This window comes from Xiphophorus couchianus, chromosome 16, assembly GCF_001444195.1.
Source record: "Xiphophorus couchianus chromosome 16, X_couchianus-1.0, whole genome shotgun sequence".
Lineage (NCBI taxonomy): Eukaryota > Metazoa > Chordata > Actinopteri > Cyprinodontiformes > Poeciliidae > Xiphophorus > Xiphophorus couchianus.
The window spans coordinates 19,067,309-19,094,106 of record NC_040243.1 but is presented as its reverse complement, the minus strand read 5'-3'; the positions used below and the strand labels follow the sequence as shown (position 1 = coordinate 19,094,106).

Below are 26,798 nucleotides of genomic sequence, written 5' to 3'. Positions count from 1 at the left end.
TGGAATAGAGGGATTACGTAACACACAAAAGTCCTGCCTTTTATTTTTATATTAAAATCTAGTGTTATTTTAAACTAACAGTAAACAGAAATATTGAAATGCGAAATAAAAATCCAGATTTTTTTTTTTTCAAATGTATATTTATTTTTGTGAAAAAAAGTCACCGGAATAATAAAAAAAGATTACAATAAACATTGGGTTAAGCACACACATTTCACTTAAAGATGCCAACATCAGTACGTTTTCTTTGTCGTTAAAACATAGCAGAATTCACAGTAGTTGGAGAAACACGTGCTCGCTTGTTTTACTGTACAGATCATACATTACATTTACAGCTTTAGAAAATGACACGCCGTTAATTATAATGAGGAGCCTGAACGGGTAGGCAAAATCGCGTCATGTAGTATTTGCTACAGGTTGACTTGTATTCACAATTTATAACAGGGTATGTAAAATAGTTAATATTACTAGAAGCACAAGAGCCTAATAGTCTGCCTTCCTTGCACAAATACATTGCATCACAGTCACTGTAAAGATCCTGCTTTGGTTTGGCACCCGCTCCCATAACAACAGGACGATCAAGTTTGTGCGTGTCATTAAATACAGTGTACGCACACGTCCACCTTCTACTGCAGCCTGTCAAGTTCCACCCATGCTACCGCCCTCTGCTGCCTGTGGACGGCGTTGCGTAGGGCCTCCAGCAGCTCCTCGGTGCTGCTCCAGGTGCTCGGCTCCACGGTGCAGTAAAGCAGCGGCAGCGTTTCCAGCTGCAGCTCCTCGGCCTGGCACACTTCCTCCATGATGCTGTCCTCGCCGCACCTCGGGAAAAACTTCCTGTTCGCATCACGAGAAGACATTTCGGTTAGAATCGTTACTCCCGGCTTCGTTCCGCCGGCACCGGTAAAAACCCTACCTTAGCTTCTTGTGCTTTTTGTTTTTGGGGCGAATGTGGATGACAATGGGGTAAATCCCCTGCCTCAGCAGAGCCTCGACGCTGGGCAGCCCCAGCTCTAGCAGACAATGCCTGCCCTGATGGAGATAAAGGGAAAGAATGGGAGAACGTGTGACAGCGTGCATTCAGCAGCGTTTTGGCCGCTGCTTTGTGTGCGGCGCGCGACAAAAGAGCGGCAAGTTGTTTTTTGTTTTGTTTTACCTGACTGATCACATCCTGTATTGAGTCCAGCCGTATTCCCAGAGCCTGCTCTGGGCTGCAGGAATCCAGCAGAAATATCCTTTTGTCCTTTTGTTCCGACGCTTGAATGGGCTCTGAAAATGGGAAACAGAATGAGGTGCATCATCGAAACGTACCGCCTGTTTTTTTTGTTTTTTTTGTATAGAGCATCATGTAAATGGAAAGAGAGAAAAACTTCCATGTGATTCAATAGAGTTGGATGTGATATATCAACACAAAGCAGTGCGCATTTGTGAAGTGGAGGGAAAATCGTACACAGTTTTCAAAGGAAAGTGTGGCATACATTTGTATTCAGCCTCATTTACTCTGATTCCCCTGAATGAAATCCAGAACTGCCAACTCTGGTTGTTCATCAGAGAACATTGTTGATCCATGCATTGTATAGGAGTCATGGTGTTACGCACATAAAACCAACACTCAACCACACCAACCTTTGTTTGTGACACAAGAGAAAGCTACGAGAATATAAAGTGAGTGCAGGGGAACACACTAATAAATTATTTATACAATCAAATATCTTGAAACTAAGGGACTTTGTTAATTTTAAAATGCTTAGTAAAGAGATTAAGGCAACATTTTTAAACTGATATTCTAACACACTCTCCACCAAATTCGACTGAGTTTGAGTTATTTGGAGCTACTTTGGTAAGACGTGCAGAAGTGGTAGTGATGGCTCCACAAAGTGTTGACTCAGCAGTACGAGTTCAAATGCACACAGAATGTTTCTTAGTGAGACAAATGTGGAAAAAACCTTAATCATTTCAATTCCACCTCACAATTATTGTCTAATTGACGCACTTTGACGTGTTGATCAAGGCTTATGAGTGGGGCTGCGACTAACAATTGTTTTAGTAATCGATTGATCGCACAACAAAATGGCACATTCTCCAGATTTTTCACCTAATCACTTAAGCTTATTGTATACAGCATTAAAAAAAAACAGAAAAATGCAAATAAACAAGTAATTAACTTCCTTTTTAAAAGAAAAAAACATTAAAAAAAATACACTTGATCATTTGTAGCAAAGGTAAAAAAATATTTCCAACATCAACATGTTAAAAGTTCAGCCCTTTCTCCTTAACTTAAGATCAATGAAGTGTAGAGCCTATATGTTCATTTTTTTTTGAATAAAAGAATTAATAGTTGGGAAGCCAAAGGTGCTTAATAGGACATTTTTTTCTTATAGAATTTGAACCAAATGTCAATTAGGGGATTTAGGATCAAACCTATTTACAGATAAAGGTTTTTTTTTTATATATAACTTAAATACATAAAGTTATCTTTGGTAAAGATACCAAAAATGTATACATATTTGGTATTTTTGGCTAAATTACTCCTCTGAGTATTTTGTTCTTTCACCAAATGGCATCTTTCTGTCTCTTTTTGCTCCACTTAACGATTAATCGATTACTAAAATAGCTGACGATTATTTCAATAATCGATTCATTAATATCATTGATTGTTTCAGCCTTTATTACGACCAGTTTAAGGTATTGTACATTTCTACATCACCCTCACCAGGTGGGCAGGTGTTAAAGTTCAAACCGGACTCCGCCGGCTGCAGCAGCCTCTCGATCAGCCTGCGGGACAGGAGGGAGGGCGAGAAGATGACCGGCCGCTTAGTCTGGACCTTCACCGGCTTCACCAGACTGTACGGGATCAAGTGGTCCTCATGACCTGCAGAGGGGGATACCGATATGAACAATACGCTGTGGACGGATAGAAGGACAAAGTTCTGGGAACAGCAGCTTACGTTTGCTGAGAGTGTAAAAAATTTGCTTCGAGGAATCAGAACCCCGAGAGTTGGGATCCACCGCCTTGACCAGTCGGACTCGGTCAGATGTTTTCTTTACAAACTACAGAAATGAAGCACAATAAAACAAAGGGAAATGTTATGGATTTAGAGGTTCAACAATAATTTGGTTACCACCGTTATGAAACTCGGGGTGTTTTCACACCTGATAGTCCGGTTCACTCGGTTCGATTGGTTGCAACATTTGCTACATTTTCAGCTCTTGCGGTTCGCGTTCACACTGCATTGTATCAAACCAACTAAACTCTTTGAAAAACTTGTTTCCCCCTCCATCACCTGTGGTGGCGCTGCACCAAGAACTATTAAAGGAAACGACACAAATATCTCAGAAGAAGACATGAGCACAATTTCCTCCTTCACAAAAATGGAGTAGCATCAGATTTTAGTGGTTGTAGGATTTCTAGCGCATTTGTTTTACTTTGGATTTACCCAGAATGCCCTACACTATAGCCCACTTTCTGTTTTTGAAGTTGTCTTCGGTCGGCTTGACATTCACACATTGAAGCGCACCAGAAATCACTTCAACTGAACCAAGACAAAGGTTTCAAGGCAGACCAGAGTTAGCTTTTTTTGGTCCGCATCAGAGCTCGACTGCGCATTCACATCTCCCCAAGTGAACCAGACTTTTCAGAAAAACGAATTTGATTTTGATTAAAGTGGACTAAACAGGACTGGTGTGAATGCACCCTAAGTTTCAATACATTAGGAACAGACCTACCATCTTCTTCCTGAAGTCCTTCTGCTGCACTGACATTTTTCGTAACCTTATGAGCAACAACTGTTGTGCCCTGGAAGAGAAAAGGTGTCTTACGTTTGAAAGTTATTGAAAACTATAAAGCATGACTGAAATCAGTTGACATCTTTCCAAATGATTTCTAATAAAGCTGTTAAAACCCATTTGAATCTGGCCCACCTGTTGTAGTTGGGCATAGTTCCCGTCTGCAGGGGTACGGCCGTTTCCCGGTTTACCAGCGAGCAGCGCCACTGGTACCTCCCGTTGTGCCTCGTGTCTGTGACGTGTATGATGTCATCGCAGGACACGCCCAGAGACGGCGGATCGCCATGAGGCTCCATGTTGAGATTGACCCGTGCATAGAAGGAGTCGGCGCCCGCAAAGGACGGCGAGGAAAGCTCTGAGCGGAGCTTGGAGTAGCCTGAGAACGGACGGCAGGAGAATGACTGGCGTGCAGGAGGAAAATGAAGGATAAGACCAGAGAGAAGTTACTGCCCACCACCTTCTTGAAGTTGAACAAAATTGGATGGTTGTGCTTCATTTGAGAAGCAAAACTTTTCATTTCAGTTCCCATCATTTTGTAGATATTAATAAATGTTTCTAGAGGTCATCACAGATCTACCACCCGCCATGTCTTATCATATTTGCAAAATATGATAAAATGGTTTCACAGTGCAGCAAAAAATTTAGTCTGTGCTGTTATAATTTTTAAGAAAAAAAAAAAGTTTCCAGAGGTCATCACAGATCAACCTGCCCTTCCCTCCACTCTCATATTCACCTTCCCACAGTTTTACCGCTGCAAATGTCGCTGGGGGTTGTCCCATCAGACAGTCAGTTCCCAAAACCACACCAAAAAAAAAAAAAAGACTTGTAGAAGCGCACACAGGGTCAGTGCGACCCCACCGGACTGCGGTCAGAGTAAAAAACTTGGGGGTCTAAATAACCCTCTCTCTTAACACTGCCGGAGGGTTAAGAAAACCAAATGAAATTGATATAAATTAAGTTTTGTAGCGCAGTTCATTGATTTTGTAAATGTGGACTGGCTGGTTGGCCTTCAATGACCTCTGGCAACATTTATTAAAATTTTTAAAATGATAGCGATATAAAGAAAAGATTCTGGAGAGAAACGTAGCATAAACGTTCTGACACTAGTTTTGTTTAATTTGAAGAAGGCGAGTACAGACTGGATCAGAACTTCTCTGAAGTCTGGAACATTTTCCCAGAACCTTCAGGTCTATTTTACTTCTCCTTTTGCATCAGGTAGACCTGCAGACTCACCCTCCGGGTTGCTCTGGTGTTTGAGCGATGAGGGCTCGGCCCAACACTGCAGGGAAAAGTGGGCCACCTCAGCGGTGCACTGAGCCAGCTGCACACTTGCCCCGCCAAACAGAACCCGGTCCAGCTGAACACCATAAACACAAACGGCCGAACGGCGTTACGGTCTCGTTTTCGTTTACAGCTTAATGACATAAAATCTGAAGTTACAGCGGCAGACACGGACCTCCAGCAGCTCAAAGCCCTCCTTCAGCCCGCACTGCTCGGCAGGAGAGCCGGCTTTCACGTGGCTCACGAAGATCCCGGTCCGATTTCCTCCAACTATGGTGATGTCGTTGGCCAGGCTGGCTCTTCCGAGCTTTGGCGAGGTGGAGGGGCTTGAAGGTGAAGAGCAGGGTGAAGGTGGCTTCCTGAGAACAACAACAAAGTGAAACTAAGTACAAGTCCAGGATCCAACATGCAAAACACTGCTGGTGCAACTTCTGCCATTGTATCTGTATAATAAAAGTTCTGTTAAGCCAGTCACAATGAGCAATTAATCAATTAATCAATTAATCGCATGATAAGGTAAAATGAGCCCAATCATTTCCATTCAGATATTTTTCGAAGGGCAATTTTGTTTCATTTTATTTATTGTTTCGGTTGTAAATGGTTTTTATTTCCTTCTTTCATGTATTGTTCTTGGTTGTTTTGTTTTACTTTGGATATTTAAAATGTCTCCCAGTTCCAGTTTGGAGTATTCTGTACAAAAACTGGAAGTTTATTAGTCTTTAAGACACTTTAAAATGGTCCCAAAACAACAATATCATCATTCATCTGAATAATTTCTGGGAGAATTTATCGTACAGTAAGATTTTGTTATCGCGATTATATTTTATGCCCTACTTTGTTAGGTCAGAGGTACCTGGGAACATTAGGGCTGGAGGGGTGAGAAGGAACTGGGGGCAGGTTGACCAAATCTGGGGGGAAGAGATGGGAGTGCAAAGAGGTCCAGGAATCCCACAGAGAAGGTTCAGTCTGTTCCCCTAAAACACAAGCAAACAAAAACAAGACGGCGTTTTATGACAAACTTTATGTGAAAACTGTCACAGTTTGGTGCCAAATGTGTGGAAACACACCTAGAATTAGGGCTGCAACAACTAACAATTATTTTAATAATCAAATATTCTGACGATTAATCGATTCATCAGATAAAATTTATCTGAATTTATTATACCACTTAAGTCTTTTTTAACACAATATTAGAAATACATTAATGATGCAAATAAACAAAGAGCTTAAATCCTTTTTTAAATGACCAAATTTTATTGCCTAAACTACAATAACAACATTCTTTTAGTAAATTTGAACCAGGCGAAGCTGAAACTTTGCCACTTGAAGAGTTTTGGGTGAAACATTTTTACAGACAAAAGGTGTTTTTCTTTTATCTTAAGCACAAACTGTATATATATTTTGTTCAGTTTTTTGTTTGGCTTAATTATTTCTCTTAACTAGTTTTGTTTTTTTGAGTCTTGTACGGCAGTTGGCAATTAATCGATTGCTAAATTAGTTGACGGTTACTTCAGTAATCGATTAATCTGATTAATCGTTCCAGCCCTACCTGGAATATTATCGTTCTCGTCGCTGCCCCAAGACTCCACATCAAACCTTTGAGAAAAAGAGCAACAAAGTCAACAGTGAGCAGAGACAAAGTTAAAACGGGGCCAAAAATTGTCAGCGTGGCGATGAACTCACTCCGTGTTAAACCGCCTGTTGATGGAGTTCACACACGGAGGGAAGGGGAACGTGGACAGGCGGTTTATCTCCTTCTCGCTATCTTTAGACTGAAGAAACCAAAGTAAACGTTAAAACATGGATTCTATTTATTCACATAAAGAAAATTGTTGAAACTCACTGAAGACAGCAGGTTCTCCTCCGAGTTGTAGACTGAACCTTTAAGTGATTAGAGAGAATGATTAAATTAACAACTGAATATCAGCCTCTTTATGTAAACAAAAGATTATTAATGCATTTTTCCCAGATCAAACTGCTTACCCTCAGAGTTCTCGTGGTTTTGGCCTCTAGGGGGCGTCTGTGACACACAAAACAAGAGACTTTGTATCACTTCGGGGCCACTGAGAGATGGTGGGACATGTACAAACACGCTCAGTTACATAACACCCAAAAACAACAAAACTTTGCTTTGCTCTTCAGAGGCTACATTCCTTGCATAACGTAATAACAGCAGAAAATAAATAAGAAACATGTCTGTGCAGTGGGGAAGAGGGGCTCATGGAAATCCCGTCTCACAATACGAGGAAAGCGTTACACTCTGTGTAAACAGTGACCAGAAAACACACACAACATGTATTAATCATAGTAGCACCAGACGCTATAATATAATGTGTTTATTATAATACACATGTATTTTAATAAACAGTTCCGTCCAGAGAAAGTTCATAGAATAGAAACCAGCAGAGGATAATTGGTAAAATTGTAGCATTTTTTCTTGATCTAAACATCAATTTCTGCATTACTTAGAAAATGTACTTTCACATTTAATGTAGTTTAGCTTAGCTTAGCTATTTCAAACTCATTTTGAAGCTTATTCTCATACTATAATATTGATTTAGACATCTAAATCAATACTCTCTTCTAAATATGTTTAAAAAGGAGGTAGGCAGAAGTATAAACTTATTTTCCCCTGCCCCCTTTCTTTTATTTGTCTAACTTTACATATTATTTTATTTAAAGTAAAAATAACATAACAAAACAATTTCTTTCACAAAAGCGATCTAAAACATCCAGCAGCTTTTATGAGAACTGATTCCTTCTGATCCAATTCCCTCCAAACGTCTCCATGCAACTTAAACTTATTCACACTTTCTCACATCTCGTAATATTATGACTCTAATCTCACAAGATTTTGACTTTTTTCGTGGTGATGCCTCTTTTAGTTGCACAGTTTGCCTGAATCACAGCCATAACAGTGAGTCCAGCACTGACCTTCCTTAGAACGGGCTGCAGACTTAGATCCAGGTCCAGGGAGCAGCAGGGGCCGAAGCACTGGTCCTCGCTGCACAGGGACAAGTGGGACTGGGGACCAGAAACACAGAGGAACCGATGTGTAAACAAAGCTCTGTGGTTGAGTCAACCGGATTGGAGCTGCGTGTGCGTCCAGCTCTGACTCACGCAGTTCAGACAGGGACTCTGCTGCATCTGCTCCCGGCAGCGCTCTCGCTCCCTCTCCAGCTCTCTCTGCTGCTGCTCCAGGTTGACCTGCAGCTCTGCGATGCGTTTGCGCAGCCGGTTCTTATCCAGCAGGCAGTCGGTGTACTCCAGCTGCAGGCTGTCTCGACTGCGCAGAGCCTGATCAAAACACACACACACAAACAAGAAAAAGATGCTAAAATGACAACAGGACTATGAATGCAAAACCCCAAAGACTGGAGGCTTTGTCGATCCTTGTTTTATCCCCCCCAAACTGTTCATAGGCATCATTTTATGGCTATTCTAGAACACAAAAACATAAACTAACCCTTTAACCTTTGAAAATATTTAACTACCAGGCAGGGAATATCTCATTTTAAATCTTACTTTCTGAATTTGCTCAATGGCGGCCATCTTACTGTGTTATAAAGACTATTTCATACAGGATTAAAGCTGAGCTGCAATGTCAACAGCCAGACTTTGAAGGGTTTTGCAAAGCATGCAGTGGTAGTTACTCAACTTCTTAACGTTTTTAGCTCACACGTCCCGTCCAGTTTCAGACTAAGCAATGATGTTTAGTATTTAGACCAACTCTTAATGTCCAACAATATTTGGACATTAAAAGATGTCCATAGCTTTTACCTTTCACCTCTGATGTTTAGACTGAAGGGCTGGGTCAGACATTAGGAAGGGTTTACACACAGGCAGTAGGCCAGGGCCCCAATTTTGTTTGGGAGGGGTTGTTACAGTTTTTAAAATTTTATTTTTCATTAAAATGTTTTTTTTTAATGAATATGTGTTTTGAATATAGTGTACTTTACATAAGAATTATAGTCCCATATAAGGTGAGGTGCGGTAATATTTTAGGATTTGGGATTATTTACGAAATGTGAACAATACTCAGGTATTTGAAAATTATGAAGTTATAGTATTTTCTTATGGAAACAAAATATGTTGTTTTCAACCTACCATCATCAATTGGTATCATAAGTTCATATGTATAGCACTACCTATTAGTGTACAGTAATTTGAATTAGGAACAAAATAATTTTTCTTTAGTGAAATGGGCACCAAAATGGTTTCCAGCCCAGGGCCCCACATCCCTCTAACTCCGGCCCTGCAGAAGATCATGATGTCTTTTCCACAGTTTTCTACAGCTGTCAAAATGTAAGGCTTTTGTGATGTAAAAAAATAACATGTTTCGCTGCTGCTGGTTGCTCAAAAGAACTAAGTCAAGATGTGTCGCATAAGTTTCCCATTGTTATGAAATGACCCAGGAGTTTGCAACACAGTTAAGCAAGCAACACAAAGGTCAGCCTTAAAAATATTTAGGTTAGACCGACAAAGTCATAAAAAATGATAAGGACATCTATCAGTGGACTTTAACCGGTTGTAAGAAAACATGTGACATATAGATTCACAACGGAGCTGCTACGAAAGGGAATACATTGATTTGAAAGACTGAGCGAAACCTTCTTAACTGAAAAACAAAATGAAAAACAGTATTTTAAAAGTATTTTTGGTCTAGTTTCTAGATCAAATACCTTAGTGCACGTGAAATAAGTGAAAAGTAACTTACAGGAGTTTTTCAGCAAGATATATGAGTTTGTTTTAAGTTAATAATTCCTGAATATTGATGAAAAAAATATTTTTTTCTATTGGCAGATTATTTCACTTGTAAAAAGACATTTTCTGCCAATGAAATTAGTACTTTTTTCATCAATATTAAGGAATAATTAACTTAAAACAAACTCATATCTTGCTGAAAAGCTACTTATAAGTTAGGTTTGTCTTATTTCAAGTGTACTAAGACATTAGCTCTAGAAACTAGACCAAAAATACTTGGCAAGATTTTGTGTTTTTGCAGTGTGACTCAAACCAATCAGCCCTGTGGCTCCTTCCTCTTTAGTGAGGCACGGCAGTGGCAGTATCATGCTCTGGAACTGCTACAAACCATTTGCAAGGCTGTCCAGTCCCAGAGACTCACCTGGTCTCTCTCCTTCTCCAGTTCCATGGTTTGGTTGAAGTAGGACAGACTTCTCTTCTGCTCCGTCTCCCAGTCCAGCTGGAGCGTCCTCACCTTCAGCAGCAGCTGCTCACACTGCGCCTCCAGCTGCAAACACAGTTCACCATTACCGCCTTTATTTAGAGGCAGAAGAATCATGTTTGAACTAGAGCTTTAAATAGTCCTGGAAGTAGTCAATATCAGAGCAAATATTTATAGATAGAGTGTGTATTCACTGCGCTTCAGCTTTAACACATTCCCTGTTAAATTCTAATGGCATGATGTCTTTTTTTCCTCTCATGAAAACAGTGGGAGCCTTTGCTAAAAATACCAGCTTAGTCACCAAGTGGAAGGCCGCTAAACATCAGCAGGTCAGTAGGTGACATAGAGGTCACAGAATTAAATGGGCAGTATTGTGTGCTTTCCAGGCACATAGCGCCATTTTATAACACAATCAAATAACTTTATTACCTTCAGATGTTATAAAAATTTTAAATATATCAAATGTGACTTAGAAGAAGTTCGACTTTGTAATCGTCTTGAAATTGGGCCTCTGTCTCTTTTTTTAGGTTTTTATTGGCTCTAGTGGCCTTTATTTGATAGTTAATTGACAGGAAAGTGGGTAATGAGAGAAGGGGGAAGACATGCAGCAAAGGTCGCCAGGCCGGGAATCAAACCTGCGACAGCCGCTTCGAGGACTAAGGCCTCCTTATGTGGGTTGTGCTTAACCCCTGCGCCACCACAGCACATCCGGCCTCCGTCTCTTTAAAAACTCTGGCTGGCTTTTTCTGAAACTTCACCTTCAGGAAATCATCATTACAACATTCCTCCATTAGCCTTTCAACAACGTCTTTGCCAGCATTTAATTGAGAAGTAGCTCCTATAATGAGCTCAGCAGATGTGCGGTTCCATCAATTGTTTGCTAATTGCTGCTGGCTAGTCTGAAGGAGCTTAAGGAAATTTTACAACTCTGAGCATGTCAGTGCATCTATTCTGAAAAAAAAAAACAGCCCGCTGCATTGAAACACACATCATGATCGTATAAAATTAATTTGTGCCCACACAAACAAACTAAATTCAGTCCGATCCAGGAAATTTGCACATGTAAACACAGCTGCTGTTTCAGCTTTCCAAGACGTTTTGGATAATTTAATCCATCTCACCATTCCTGGTCAAACAGGACTGTGAGCCTGACAGAAGACCTCTGGCCTGAATTAGAGCACAGACCGTAAATCCGTCCGTCTTGTCCAACATCAGTGTCTGATCTCAGAGTTGGTCCTCTGGAAGAAGGGCTACAAATTCCCATGAAATTCCCTCGACTAAACTTTGTTGGTTTCACTATCATAGTTTTGAGATAAAAAAATGTATGTAACCAGTTTTGGGACAACTTTGCAACAACCCAAAATAGGGAAAGAAACAAATGTAGAGTGTTTTTCTTTTCTTTTTTTTTTTTTTTTTTCTGGACCTTGGTCCGGTTCTCCTCGGCGGCCTGCAGCTCTCCCTGGAGTCTGGTGATGATCTCGCAGAGCTCCTGTCTCTGCTCTGTAGCCTCCCTGCGGTCCTGCTTCAAGATATCCATCAGGGCCTGAGATAGGCAGAAATACTATTTATAGAAAGCAAAACAAACCCGACAAGCATCAAGAGTTTTTGTTTTTTCTTTTTAAATAAACACAGGCTTACAATGACTCCAGTGGAGGGATCTGAGTTCCTTGTCTGAACTGCCTTTCTCTCTGCTTTCTGAGCATCAGTGAGGTGCGGCGGCTCCTCTTGTCGTTCTGGTGCGGAGCCATTGATCCCGTTGGAGAGGACGCCGTTTGTTGTGTTAATCTCTGGGCCGCCCGGGTTTTCTGTCCTTTTATCTGCCTCAATCAGTCTGGACTTCAGCTCCTGCACCTGTAAGCAGAAAGAATACAACTACACTCTAAAAATATCCTACCAAGTATTGTTTTGGTCTAGATTCTAGTCCAAATATCTAAATATATTGGAAATAAGACAAAACTAACTTACAAGTAACTTTTCAGCAAAATACAGGAATTATTGTTTTATATAAATAATTCCTTAATATTGATCAAAAAGCAATAGCTATAAGACAGATAAGACATTTTTTTTCTATACAAGATCAAATGTTTTGTTCCACTGGTGTACTAATTCATGTATAACTCATTTGTTTTCATCAATATTGAGCAATTATAAGCTCCTATTTATTTCTGAAAAGTTACTTGTAAGTTAGTTTTGTATTATTACAAGTGCACTAGAAACTAAACCAAAAACACTCGGTAAGACTTTGCATTTTTGCAGCGTATAACAAGTTTATTAACTCTCTTTTTAGTGCAAAACTCTTGCTTCTGCTGTGGTATATTTCTATAGTAACAACCAAAATATACCGGCACCATAACTCTAGACAATTAGTGGTCGCGTGGTCTCAGATCAGAACACAAATCCCTCTGTTTTCGTCGAAGCGGGAACAAGAAACCGAGCGCAATGATTCTGTCGACAAGATGGGATCGGCTGAATTGCGTGTCAACGCCGCGGTTGTTGATTTCACCCGAAAGTAAGAATGTTAATAACAACAATAACGCTTGTGTTCATGTGCGGCCTAGCGAATCATAACTCAGACTTGTGAGAGCGCACAGACAAAATGAAAAAAAAAACAGAGGAGTGAATAACATCTGCGGGTGCCCCCGGGCGCTCGGCTCAGATCTTTTGTTGCGCCAGCTGCGCTGATTGAACGCGGGTCGCCCCGAGCGTTCCAGGTGAAAATATACGTTTTCCGTGCTGTGAGCACATTAAACATCAGGCTGAACCTGTTCACGTTTTCTCGTGCTGAAACATAGAAGCTCAAGCGAATTTTAATGGGATCTTACATGACAGGCCGACAGAAAGCAGTGCATGATCGTGATTTTATTTTTCACTCTGACACCCCTAAATAAAATCAAGTCCCACCGTCAGCATAAACAAAGCCGCATTGCTTAGAAACAATTAGTTCCCTCTATACATTTACAAATAAAAGTCAAATAATTATACATATTTGTAAATAAATTCCTTTGATAAAAATGATCAAAGCAGTACGTAACTGTATAGTTATTAACTAATTAGTAGCTTAACAACACATTTATTTATTTCATGATGAATATATTTATTTAATTTTGGCCCTAAATCAGGGGTGGGCAATCCTGGTCCTCGAGGGCCGGTGTCCTGCAACTCTTGACTGTCTCCCTGGTCCAACACACTTGAATCCAATAGTTGAATCACCTCCTAAGTGCAGTCAAGTTCTCCAGAGTCCTGCTAATGACCTCATTATTTGACTCAGGTGTGTTGAAGTAGAGATACATCTAAAAGTTGCAGGAGACCGGCCCTCGAGGACCAGGATTGCCCACCCCTGCCCTAAATATAACTCAGGGGTCACATTGCTATGATTCTGAAAATCATTTCTCCACCCCCTCCACTTTGGGAACCGATGTATCAGACAACTAACACACACCATAGTGGAACATGGTGGCGGCAGCATTATGCTGTGAAGACGGTTTTCATCAGCAGGGACAGAGATATTAGTAACAGGAAAAGTTAAGAGGCACACCGCAAAAACACTAAATCTTGCCAAGTATTTTAGTTCAAATATCTTAGGATACTAGAAACAAGACAAAACTGACTTACAAGTAACTTTTCAGCAAGATATAGGAGCTTGTTTTTTAGTAAATAATTCCTTAATATTTAATTTCTAGATCCACCGGTGGATTATTTCATTAATAACACGGAAAAAACTGAGATAAATCTACCAGTGGAATAGCAATCCTTCAAGAAAATATTTTCGAAAAAGTATTTAGCGAGAGCAGAATTAAAATAAGCTACAGGCGCTCTCTTTTTTTTTTCACTGTACAATAATTAATGAGCTGCTTTATTCTGCATACAATTTCAATAAAGCTTGCAGTTTAACACACACACGTCAACAAGTTACTTGTGAGTTCAAGAGGTGAAACCGATGAACTGAGTATCGTTTTCTCTGCGGTCACGGCGGACCCACCTGCCTCAGCAGCTCCCTCTCTCTGCTGGAGGCCTTGCTCTGCTCCTCCAGGGCCCTGGAGTACTTCACTGCCTGCTCCAGGTGTCGCTCCTTCAGCTTACCCAGCTCCCGACTGGCTGACTCCCAGTCCTGACGCAGCCTAGACACAAGCGACTATTAACGGGTCCGGTTTTGAGAGAGACGCTCATTTGAAAAACAACAACAAACCCCCCCCCCCCGACACACTTCGTATCTGTCGAGCAGCAGACAGACCTTTCCAGCAGCAGCTTGTCGTGCCGCAGCTCCTGCGCCTTGTGCTCGGCTCGGCTGCGCTCCTCCTCCGCCATGCGACATCGCTGCGACAGGCGGCGCTCGCACATGCGGCTGTTTCGGAGCTGCTCCCTCAGTTTGCGGACCTCCAGCAGCAGAAACTGAGTCAAACCCTCTGGACCTTCCTCATCTGTCAACATGTTGCTGAATCAGTACAGCTGTATTACAGATGTCCAACACACAAGCACGTTATTTACATTATTTTTAAATTTTTTGGGGGGGAAAGTGAATCAAATGTCGAACATTTATAATTACTGCAGTGCATTTTCTATTGTACAGCTCATTATTATTATTGGAATATTATCATTGTTATTGTTCATCTATTGTTTTTAACACAATATGAACTTCTTTTGTGTGAATCTTTATACCTGATGTTGATGTTACACCTGAAGTTCCCCTTTGCAGGACAATAAAAATCTTTTCTACTTTAAAACTGAACATGAATTTAAAACAACATATTTTTCTGCTATGTTGATTCTTAAATATGCTCCTCTTTTCCAGGAGTATAAATTTACAGTCTGATACAAACATATTGGAGAAAGTATCATTCCAGTAAACAGGTTTTCCTAGTAGTATCTTGACACTCATTTCTAAACAGGAGCTGGACTATTGGTGCAGCCTGACTGGCCAAAAACGATGCGATATATGCTTTTAAAGGATCCCCAAAACAAAAAAAGAGATAATCAGGTTTGAAACTGTTTTTTTGTTTGTTTTTTTTGGTGGTTTATTTGATCTTTTTCTGACATAATGCTGAAAACATCCTTTTCGAGCTCAAGTTGTTAATCTCTATCTACTACTAATAGCTTCAGCGTTGAGGTCAAAAAACGGGGTAATAACAGCCCTCCGTATCAACCAGAGCATCCATCACTCATCCGCAGTAAGAAAGTAGTTTTATGCTTTGCAGATGTAAAGTGAACAGCTTCTTGCCGAGTATGAGGGAGCATCGGTGTGTCGGCGGTTTTCCTGTCAGCTGGGTGTACTGCTCCGGGTGGTAAAACTCCAGCGACTCCATGAAGGCCTGGAGGCCCCTCTGGCCCTGAACGCGCAGGATGTCCAGCAATCGACCTGAGGGAGAAAGAAAGATCAGAACAAAATCCCTCTGCAGAGACAAAAATCAAAACTGACTGAACAAAGTTCTGTCTGTCAGTTCTGACGGTTAAGTTCTGTCAGGTTTCACTGCTGTGTAATCAGGATCTCTGATGTGTGTCAGCTTCCCTGTAGTGACGCAGGTATTCAGGATGAACATGATGAACGACTGACATGAACTGACTCACTTACACAAACCTCAGCACTTAGGTCAGTTTTAAAATATCTTTTATCTGTATATTAGTATTCTCCACCTCTGTTTCTCAACACACAGCATGTCAGTTTATCTAACTGCAGTATTAGCATCTTCCTTGTACACTGAAGGTGACAAAATCTTACCAGTTATTTCTGTCTAGTTTCTGCTGCAAACATCTTGAAATAAGGAAGCTAAAGTAATTTTTCAACAAGATATAGGAGTTTGTTTTAAGTCAGTAATTTCTTAAGATTGATTTTTTTTTTAAAAAAAAGTACTCGTTTCACTGGCGGATTATTTCCATTTATAGCAAGATGTGTTACAAATGAAATAATCTGACAGGAACTATTACTTTTTAATCAGTATTAAATGGACAGTGTTATATGTTTCCAGGCTCATAGTGCCTTTTTATAGTACAATCAAGTTAGTAAATTACCTCAGCTGTTAAAAAACTGCTACATATATATAAAATATGACTTAAAAGAAATTGGACTTCCTGATTTAATGCCTTGAAATTGGGCCTCTGTCTCCTTAAAAACTCCTATTTCTGAAACTCCGCCTTCAGGAAGTCGTCACAACATGGCTCCTCTATTAACCCTTTAATGTTTTTAGCAGCGTTGCACTGAGAAGTAGCTCCTATAATGAGCTCAGCTGATGCGCAGTTCCACCAGGTGTTTGCTAATTGCTGCTGGCTAGTCTGAAGGAGCCGAGTGGTGGAGGGCTGCTCTGTGAGGAGGAAGCTTGGACACTGCAGCTCCGAGGAGGCGGAGTTAGATCCAACCAGGCGTTTTGGACAGCTGAATGGTTGCTGTGGGAGATTAAAGGATTTCTCCTTTAAAAATAAACTTTTTTTATGCAAAAGTTTATTTTGCATAACTTAAGGTATTATTGACTTAAAACAAGCTCCTATATCTTGCTGAAAAGTTACTTGTAAATCAGTTTTGTCTTATTTAAAGTGTAATAAGATTTATGCACTAGGAGCCAGACAAATTTATTTGGTGAGATTTTGTGTTTTTACAGTGTAATCCTGCGTTTTCTCTTCAGCAGCTCCCTAAAAGAATCACATGATGCCTCCGACCGGCGCCGACCCATGATCGGACGGACAGCCGCCCCCCTCCGCCCTCACCGGCCTTGCTGATGCGCAGCGGATACTGCGTGGAGTTGAGCACCTCGTCCTCGTCCTCCTCGTCGATGACCTTGCACTGCCGCAGGTACGGCGTGAGCTTGGCCGGGTTGAGGATGCGCGTGAGCTTGTGGCGCACTCCCTCCACGCGCTCCCACAGCTCCTCGCAGCGCTCCTCCGACCACTGGGGGGTGGGCCGGGCCTCCTCCGGGGCGCCCTCGCCCTCTGGCCAGTCGGTGTCGCCTGGATGGGACCAGAAAAGAGACGGTTTAAGGAGTGAGTTATCATGATGCTGATTAGCATCAGTTCTCTGAAGCGCATTCCTGCCACCTTGCGACACGTCTCTCTTTCTGTGCTCGCCTGGAGTTTCAGACGCAGCCCATGTCCACCGCCAGACTAAATACATTCCCCAAAAAGGAAGTTTGTTTTTGTCTGCTCGCCTTTATCTCTATGTCGGCTTCCATGAAATTGGGTCACTGCTGCAAGTTCATGTATTTCTAACACAGATCAACTATCTAAAGTTAAAGCATGTTCCAAAGTGGAGAGACGATGGATAAAAATCTCTCTTTTTTTGATCTTGTCTCTTGAAATGATTGTGAAAGTGTGTTTAATTCTGATAAGGTGTGTATCTCTATAAATCTCTTCCCCAAAAAAAAATCACAGTGAAATTTAAGCTGCATTAGGAAGAAGCTGAATTATTCAGACTATATGGGAAGCAGTTCTGGGGAGACGTTTCCATTAAACTACTTTTGTGCTTTTAAAGGATTTCTTTCCCAAGCCAAGATGAAATAAAACGTAAGTGATTTACTCCATCCTGGCAAAATGACTCATAGAGGCTCACATATACTCATACAGCCCCATTAATATTTGGTTTAATGTTTGTTTCTGCATTGGAGGGAAAATTATGTGACTTTTGTCGACATCCAACAAACTTCTGGCAAATTTCTGACTGGATATTTTGACTAAATCTGGACGAGTCGTTTTGAACTGGTTGGCTTCCCGGCACAGATCCTGCTTTTAGGCATAGTCCATAAATTTCCAATAGGGATAACATCAAGGAAATGATCTGTTTAAGCTATACTAAAGTCCTTTGAATGTAAGTGTAATGTGAACTCTTGCTATGCGATGGAAGGAAATTGGTTGGTGTATTCAGAAACCACAGGGAAGACAGTTTAACTTGAACAACCTGCAGCTTCCAACAAGGACAAACAAAAAATACAGAGGGATTTGTTTTGGTCAGATGAAGCAAACATTTAGATATTTGTTCACAAGTACATTAAATAAGCTTAAAGGAGTCAAGGTGATTCTTTCAAACTTAAAAACACTATTAACTGTGAAGCAGTTAGTAGCTATCACGCTCACTCCAGCTTGACTGGTGGCAGAATCATGCTGTGGGTTTGATTTCCTGCCAGTCTTATTGGTGGATTGTACAAAGTGAGGGGAATAAAGCAAAAGGATCAAAATCTCTGAACAGTAGATGGTGGAAATGAAATAATATAAAACACATAAAACTACTTTTTAAATAGATAAAGCAGACAAACGTTGTAATATCGTTGATCTTAACTCTATTGAAAATTATTCAATGTAAATGTGTTAAATGTCTGTTTAAGAAAATAAACAAATTTCAATAAATGTGATCATTTCCAATAGGAAGAGGGGTCCGAACTCCAACCAAGATTATTCCAGCTCTCTCCTGCTGGCTACAAAACGCATGTTTTCAAAGCAACAATAAAGTTTCCCCCTGTTACATGCAGTGGTGGCTGCATGTGGGATTCCTCCCAGTTCGGGTTGCTGCTGAGCTCCGGCGGGTTAAGCAGGCCCAGCTGGTTTCACTCTGTCTCTTGATGAGCAGGGTATAAAACTAGCTGGGAAACTGACTTTCGGTGCCTCTTGGCCAATTGGGCAGCATGTGTGCTGCAGCTTGGTGGTGCTGCAAATGAGGATTTTGGTCTACTAGAAACCCTGGTTTTCATTGTTATTCTCCCTTTTCTTTTCTTGTAGGTTTTCATTTTCATCTTTGAGTTTTCTCTGGATCCCCCAGAATAAACCCTTTAATTTTACCCTCCTGGTTTTTGTCTCTTAATGTTTCCTGGCTTATCTATTGTTACAGCCCTCCCCCCTCCAAAACCCCTAGACTGCCTTGGGGATGTAACAATTTACTGCCTTGGGGATGTAACACCCCCATATATGAATGTATAATAAACATATGAGAATCTATGTAGAATTTTGAAGCAGTTTGAAAATGTCAGGTTTGGCAAATGTCACAGGTGGACAACGGCGCAGACAGGAGCTGGGAGCATGGGTTGTGTTTAAAGTAATTGAAGAAACTGAAAACCTACAATAATGAACAAACACATGAAGAGTCAGGACAAAGGAGCAAAGAGTTAATGTAAGAGTCTAGCAGGGAATGAGGGTCTTAAATACTGAGGAGCTTGATTACTGCACAGAGAACATGTGGCTGATTAGAAACCGGGTGCAGCTGAGAGGGGAGACCAGGCAGGCAGGCTGAGGGAAAGAGATGTTACTAGAGACAAGCTAGAGGGGAAATAAACATCAATCTAATAAATATAATAGGAAAAGCAGGAATAACTAAAGCATAAGGAATAAATAAACCAGAATAAACAGAGAACAACTCATGAGATCTATGCTAAGCATACATAAAAATACAGACACAGAAAAATCTCAAAACAACCCAAACATCCCCAGGAAAAAACCCCACATAATAAATCCAAGTGATGTATCTAATGACTGAAGTTAAGAGGTATTTTATCAACACAACCTTTAGAAACAACAACTCATACGCATCATTAAAAGCCTCGTATTATTGCGACACTCGTGCCGGTAATGTCTGTGTCTGTCAGCCTGTGACCGGAACCATCGGTGGTTGTTTTATAGTGACAAAAGGTCCAGTGGGGTGTGCTCATAAATGGTAGGGAGTACCGCATGTAGGTCATTATCTCGGAGCACAGGAATGCGAACAATTGCGTGACTCATCTCACACACCTAAAAACACTCCAGCCGACCAGCGGCCAGAGCTTTCTCTGTCCGTTCGCTTCGAGCGAGCGACAAGAGAAAGTTTCAGCGAACGCTTCAAGATGGAGTCCGACGTAGTAAATGCGTCGTTGTTTTCGGTTTCCTCCTCGTTTTCCAGAAAAGTCCAAACAAACCACAAACCCATTGACCCAGAGACCAAATCACATCCCCCTCTTTTTTTGATGGTTTGCTATGACAACTAAGATCAACATTGTGGGGGCAAATAAGTTGTGATTGAGGCTATTTACCCATCACATCTTTGTTGTTGCCAAGTGTGTTACTGATTCACTGTGTGACTAAGTGCCAGGAAGGTTCATCAGAACCAGCAGGCAGGTCGGGACGCGTTTCAGGATGCTCAGGAATCTCTGTTATTAACCCGGAAACGGCCCAAAGAGACTCAGTGCTCATCTGATCTACTCTGAAAACAAGGCAGCAAATTGTAGCAAATTGTTGTCTTGCAATTTGTAACAATATCTGTAAATTAATAACAGTTTTGCAACTCAGAACAGGTAGGAGCTGGTTAATATTCAGCAAAGAAAGGAGGACTAGAACAAGATACTTTCATTTCTAAAAAGTAAGCATAGAAAAAAAAGTACTCTCTATTAATAACTTTCACTCTTATTTTTGTTTTTGTTACATCTATGAAACTTTAACCACTGTTTGTGAATTGGTGGAAAATCACACAACCTAAGGTGAAGTAAAAGTCATTTCTTCATTGCTTTCCCACTTTCCTTTTTGAAACATTTACATGTTCAAGCCACATTAACTTATAATTTTATAAAAATGATTTTTAAATAAAAATCAGGTAAAGGTTTGACCTTACGCGACTGCTGATGACCTTTTAAAAGGCTCTGACGATGTTTTTGCAGAGTTGTTTTAAGGTTACCAGGACTGGATTTGGGAACCCGCTTCTAGTTAATCCTATTACCAACCGGTCGCCATAGCAACACTGGCATCCAATTTAAGTTGTTTACCCAGGTGTGTATTGGGCCTTTATTGTCAACTAGTGAGTCGATTTTTGGAGAAAGTCTTTATGGTCAGATGAATCCAATCAGTCACTTCAAACTAGATAAACCAATAGCACTAAAAATGAAGTATTTTAGATTCTAATGAGAATAATAAATTATTTTTGGTTTGACTTAAACCGATAAATCTTGTTTAGATTGATCCAAAAAGAGATATGGGACAAAATGCAACCTGAGCGGGAAAAAAATGACAAAAATTGAAGCATTAATGAATAACTAAACATAATTATCAACGACTTTCTACACATTGTCATTTTGTTCTCAGTAACGTTTTCCATTTCATGCCAATGTATTAGACCCTTGCACATGAGTTTATTTGATTTTTGGGGGGAAATATTTTTATGAATTGTAGAGAAAATATCAAATTCCATGTATGTTAACATCTTTGTAATCGACTAAAACACTTTTATTACTCTGCATTTATTACCCGGATCTTGGCCCGTTGACTCCAACCCCAGATTGAACAAAACCAGCTCTTAGTGACCTCCTGCTGCTAAGATGTTATTTATGGAGTCACATAAATACATTTCTGTAGATTAGAGAACCATTTTAACCTAAACAAGTCAGGTCTGAACATGCCTGCAGTAGTAAAATGACCGTCTACAACTAGCAAACTTGTCAGGTTGCTTAAATCTTATCAGATGTACTATTTAAAATTAGAATTTTAAATAGCCTAAAAAAGGAAGGTCTTGATACGTTTTATTTTGAGAGCTACCGTATATATGAAGTGCTAGAATTCAAGAACTCTTGGTTATGAGGTTAGATATGTTCACAAGTAGTCGTTATTTCAGACTATAATGTCTGTAACAAAGATTTTTCAGTAAAAATGTTTTTTATAACGTTCATAAAATGTGTTAAAAGCTAATAATGCACTCTGAGACATTTAAATATGTATTTATAAAATAGAAAGATCTGAACACTGGTTCATGTCAAGCTTTTGAACAAATCAAACGTTACTCTTGAGTGTTGACAGTATTGAGAAACCGAGTTTTAAATCTAAAGCCCGTATTAATTGGGAAATGTAAACATCCTCAAGGCTCAATACAAATTACAACATAACGAAAAAGGCTCAGTGTGGCAACTCAAAAAGCAATGTTGAATTTCTTAATGAACATAATCTTCACTTTAACAGTGGGGATTTTTTTTATAAGCAGGAAGTGTTGTTGGTCTGTAATGATGCTGCTAGCTTAACAGCAACAGAACGTGATGCGAGTGAGACATGGTATTTTTTGTTTCCAATGGTCGTTCAGAGAAACCTGAGATTGTGACGCTACATCTAACACTATGTTAAACGTTATAAATCATTTAGAGCTGGAACTACCTTAATGTCAAAGGATAATAAATCAAACATGCCCTCTCACAGTAAATTAAGCCCACTGGTGTCAGAGCTGCTGTCTGTAGCAACTTGAGTCAAACTTAAAGTCTAAGTCAAGTCTAAAGAATTACTTTTGTGACTAAAAGCCAAATCTTTAACCTAAGTCACCATCTCTGACATGCTGCCGGCTTAATCCACTTCTATCTTGAGCCGATTTTGCGATTCTGCAACACTACAGCTAAAAACCACAATTATTTACACTCTTGGCATATTAAGGTTTAAATTAGTCTTTGTATCTGACTGCCATGTTGTTGTTTTTTTTCTGATTGAAAGTAATGCTCACATTTTGGAGTGACCCAGCAGAATCCTGACTTGACTTTCATAGAGTCTGGACGTAAAAGATTAGGGTGATGGTAAGTAGGTCTTCCAATCCCCAACAGTGAAAAATCATCACAAATACCCAGAGTTGGGTTGCAACTAGCTACATTTACCCGAGTAACTTTTTTGAAAAGTATGTACTTCTAGAAGTGGCTGTACTTTACTTGAGTAATATTATTATGAAGTATCACTACTTTTACTTAAGTAAAATTTCCAGAGTCTCTGCCCACTATGGGTAACTTCACTGAGTGTACAACAAACAAATTTTTACCAAAATAAAAAACAAATGCACCAGACACAGACCTACAGCTTATGTAGAAGTGAGATCTCTTGTTTGTACAATAGCTTTGTTATTCTAATGTTATTTTCTACCTGCTGAGTCCTTTATTTTGAAAAAAAAAAGAATTGAAATTCTGCCTCAATTTGCTGTTATGTAATTATGCTAATTTGTACTTAATGCTATTTATTTGTGTAATTTATTTCATTTTAGTGTTTTAGATGAAAGAACTGCACATACAGTATACTATCTGTTTCATAATCTGATGACATCACCAGTTACTCAGCCTTTTTTTTTTTTTTACAAACTTACATTTTTACTCTTACGTGACTGATTTGACTACTTTGTATTTTCACTTGAGTAAAAATATATTGACGTATTTCTTAATTCAGTGCAATTTCTGGGTGCTCTACCCAACTGGAAAGTCATTCTGAAAAGGGTTTCAAAAGGCATAAATAATTCTCAATACGCCATTAAAAAAAGTCACATATAAATTAGATAATTAATAATAAAAAATTGACACGCATATTTCTGGGTTCTTAGTTATTTTTTACTACTAACCCTTTTTACAGGTCAGCGGGGATCTCCCGATAACCGCCTTATCGGTTATTGTTCCAGTTCGAAGCGCATAAGGATTTACCAAAACAAAGCCGGGTGTTATTTCCTCGTTACGCACTGAGCACAGATAGAGCGAGAAACTACTCCAAAAAACGTTTCTTACCGCTCATCTCTTCTTCCTGCGGGGATCACACCGGGTGGAAGGCAGAGTAATCAGCTCCACATCCCTCTTTCAGCGCCAAATACCGAGTTTCGAGTAAAAACCGGGGAGTGACAGCGGTGGGTGGGTGGGCGCCTCCTGAGACTGGGGAGCTCCGGAGCGCACAGGCGGGTTTTTCTTTACACACACACACACTCACACGGCTCTGCGCTCCTGCTCAGTGTCTCTCCCTGCTAAAGTCAACAACCCTCAGGTGGGGGGAGTGGATCACTGCGCCACCACTTAACAGCTGCCTCAATTCCCGCGGTCAGAACTTTTGCACGGATTTGGCTCAATGGATTGGAAGTGCCGAGCAGTTGTTTGGATCCTGGCAGAGCTTTTTACCGTGTGCGGTTCTGGTGGGTCGTCGGTTTATGAGCTTCTTTGATGTTTGCCGAACTGGTCCATAAATTTATGTAAAACTGTAAGCTTGAATACAATAACTTAAACTTACTACCTGTCTCTTGGTGTTTTATTCACACTCGGCTCCTCAGCCGAACCTTTCTGACTGCCTATTACCATATTTGTAGTCAGGCGCCTAGCCTTAGTTAGCAATACATGTGACTTTATCCACAACAACATAGAAGCACAATTTATGCTGTTATGGGAAGATTCTTACTTGGCCTCACTAGAAGCTCAACAATTCAGAGTTTCTGATAAATCCTTTATTGTCACTAGCTAAATATCATATTCACTGTTCCAGGTAGGGGAAGCCATGCCTTGCTGCATTTTACCATGAAGTTAAGTTTTATATCCCGACCATCAAAGACAAAAAATAGATATTAAAACAATTGAAATCTGTATTGCTTTGAATGTACAGTTGGGAACCGAAGCCCCTTAGCTTTTTCTTTTTCTTGAACATGTTTATCTGTATTTGTTTTTTCTTGAGGCAGAACAAATGTTTCTCTCTGTCGTTATACAGTGTTAATAAAGTTTTTTTTTTTTTTAAAAACATCCCCCCTTCCCCCCACACCCAACAGACTTCTTGTGGCTATGATGTTGAACTGTGATGTCACACATCCTGTTTGTGACATCACTGGTGACTGTCTTTGTATTCCCAGATTCCACAGAGAAATTCATTTGCAGTTTAAGGTTCGAACGAGAAAGAAACGATGGCGGAGAAAGATTTCACGTTACAAAAGTTAGAGATTCTCCAGAAGAACCACATGAAGCTGAACAGTGAAAATGAGCAGCTTCAGAAAACAGTGGAGAGTCTGAAGAGGAAACTAGAGAGACTGAACAGGACCAACGACCCAACAAATTGGCATGTAGAGAATTGCAAACTCATAAGTTCGAATGGGTATTATAAAAAACAAATGATTAAAGTTAATTTGGAATTGGAGGAAGCGAGAACAACAATTGAAAGAATGCAAAATGATTATTGCAACATGCAACAATTAACAATTAAACTAGAACGGAAGCGGGCCATGGCAAAAAATGACGCGGAAAAATCTTTAAAAGAAAAGTCAGAAAAACTGCTGTGCCTTACTAGGGAGAACGAGGAATTGAATAAGCAGATCGTGACTTTAAAAATCAAGATAGACAGAATGGAATCCAGGGTGGAAAAAACCAAGATTGAGCCACAAATTGATGAAACACAGGAGGAAGAAACACCAAAACCGAATATATTCCGGAGAGTTGGGCGTATTTTTGTTGACATGTATAATTCGGGAACGCTGAGGTACTGGGTGCCACCCTGGATTTTTTAATAACTGAAAAAAATTTCAGGTAACTGGACGTAAGTATTGGGGGGTCACTGTGTTGTGAAAACTGGTATGAGGAGGTGGGATCATTCCAGACTAATGCAGACAACAGATCATGAAGGCCTGAGCAAGTGAATCTTGCATTTTGATTTTTTGATGATTATGGGACAAGATATTTTGAATTTACTTATGATGATCATACACCATATATAAAACTGTAATTGAAGTAATAATCAAACAATGTGTTAGATACAGAGGCAAGGGAAAAAGGCAAGTCCGAACATGTCTGGACTTGCCCCAGAGCTGAGTCCCAATTAAGGATCTGAAACTAAGATGGTCACGAGGAAAGTAAGGGAGCTACAAACATCCTTGTAGCTGGTACAAGGATGTTTGAGGATAGCGCCAGCAGAGAGGGGAGCTTGGGGGGTTGCTGGTACCAGGATGTTTGAGGATAGCGCCAGCAGAGAGGGGAGCTTGGGGGGTTGCTGGTACCAGGATGTTTGAGGATAGCGCCAGCAGAGAGGGGAGCTTGGGGGGTTGCTGGTACCAGGATGTTTGGGGATAGCGCCAGCAGAGAGGGGAGCTTGGGGGGTTGCTGGTACCAGGATGTTTGGGGATAGCGCCAGCAGAGAGGGGAGCTTGGGGGGGGTAGCTGGTACCAGGATGTTTGGGGATAGCGCCAGCAGAGAGGAGAACTTGGGGGGGGTAGCTGGTACCAGGATGTTTGGGGATAGCGCCAGCAGAGAGGGGAGCTTGGGGGGTTGCTGGTACCAGGATGTTTGGGGATAGCGCCAGCAGAGAGGGGAGCTTGGGGGGTTGCTGGTACCAGGATGTTTGGGGATAGCGCCAGCAGAGAGGGGAGCTTGGGGGGTTGCTGGTACCAGGATGTTTGGGGATAGCGACAGCAGAGAGGGGAGCTTGGGGGGTTGCTGGTACCAGGATGTTTGGGGATAGCGACAGCAGAGAGGGGAGCTTGGGGGGTTGCTGGTACCAGGATGTTTGGGGATAGCGACAGCAGAGAGGGGAGCTTGGGGGGTTGCTGGTACCAGGATGTTTGGGGATAGCGCCAGCAGAGAGGGGAGCTTGGGGGGTTGCTGGTACCAGGATGTTTGGGGATAGCGACAGCAGAGAGGGGAGCTTGGGGGGTTGCTGGTACCAGGATGTTTGGGGATAGCGCCAGCAGAGAGGGGAGCTTGGGGGGTTGCTGGTACCAGGATGTTTGGGGATAGCGACAGCAGAGAGGGGAGCTTGGGGGGTTGCTGGTACCAGGATGTTTGGGGATAGCGACAGCAGAGAGGGGAGCTTGGGGGGTTGCTGGTACCAGGATGTTTGAGGATAGCGCCAGCAGAGAGGGGAGCTTGGGGGGTTGCT

At 40.9% G+C, this 26,798-nt stretch overlaps 1 protein-coding gene across 1 annotated transcript; it reads right to left on the bottom strand.

Annotated features, from left to right (window-relative positions):
• Window positions 1-128: 128 nt before the first annotated feature.
• LOC114160050 (caspase recruitment domain-containing protein 10) lies at window positions 129-24,021 on the bottom strand. Its single transcript, XM_028042415.1, has 24 exons — window positions 23,689-24,021; window positions 16,943-17,182; window positions 15,465-15,602; window positions 14,481-14,667; window positions 14,229-14,367; window positions 11,888-12,100; window positions 11,673-11,792; window positions 10,190-10,315; window positions 8,185-8,361; window positions 7,999-8,088; window positions 7,048-7,084; window positions 6,908-6,945; window positions 6,748-6,836; window positions 6,614-6,660; window positions 5,918-6,038; window positions 5,240-5,423; window positions 5,017-5,140; window positions 3,919-4,159; window positions 3,724-3,793; window positions 2,946-3,048; window positions 2,711-2,869; window positions 1,154-1,266; window positions 914-1,029; window positions 129-834 (listed from the first exon to the last, which is right to left on the bottom strand). Exons 1-24 carry the CDS (start codon window positions 23,693-23,695, stop codon window positions 627-629), a joined length of 3,087 nt encoding a protein of 1,028 aa, XP_027898216.1. The 5' UTR covers window positions 23,696-24,021; the 3' UTR covers window positions 129-626.
• Window positions 24,022-26,798: the final 2,777 nt, after the last annotated feature.

Excerpts from the sequence above, each read along its gene's own strand:
- LOC114160050 (XM_028042415.1), bottom strand. Across the intron at positions 7,085-7,998 it reads TGCAGCCCGTTCTAAGGAAG|ACGCCCCCTAGAGGCCAAAA; the intron begins GTCAGTGCTGGA and ends TGTGTGTCACAG. Across the intron at positions 4,160-5,016 it reads ACACCAGAGCAACCCGGAGG|GCTACTCCAAGCTCCGCTCA; the intron begins GTGAGTCTGCAG and ends GTCCGTTCTCAG.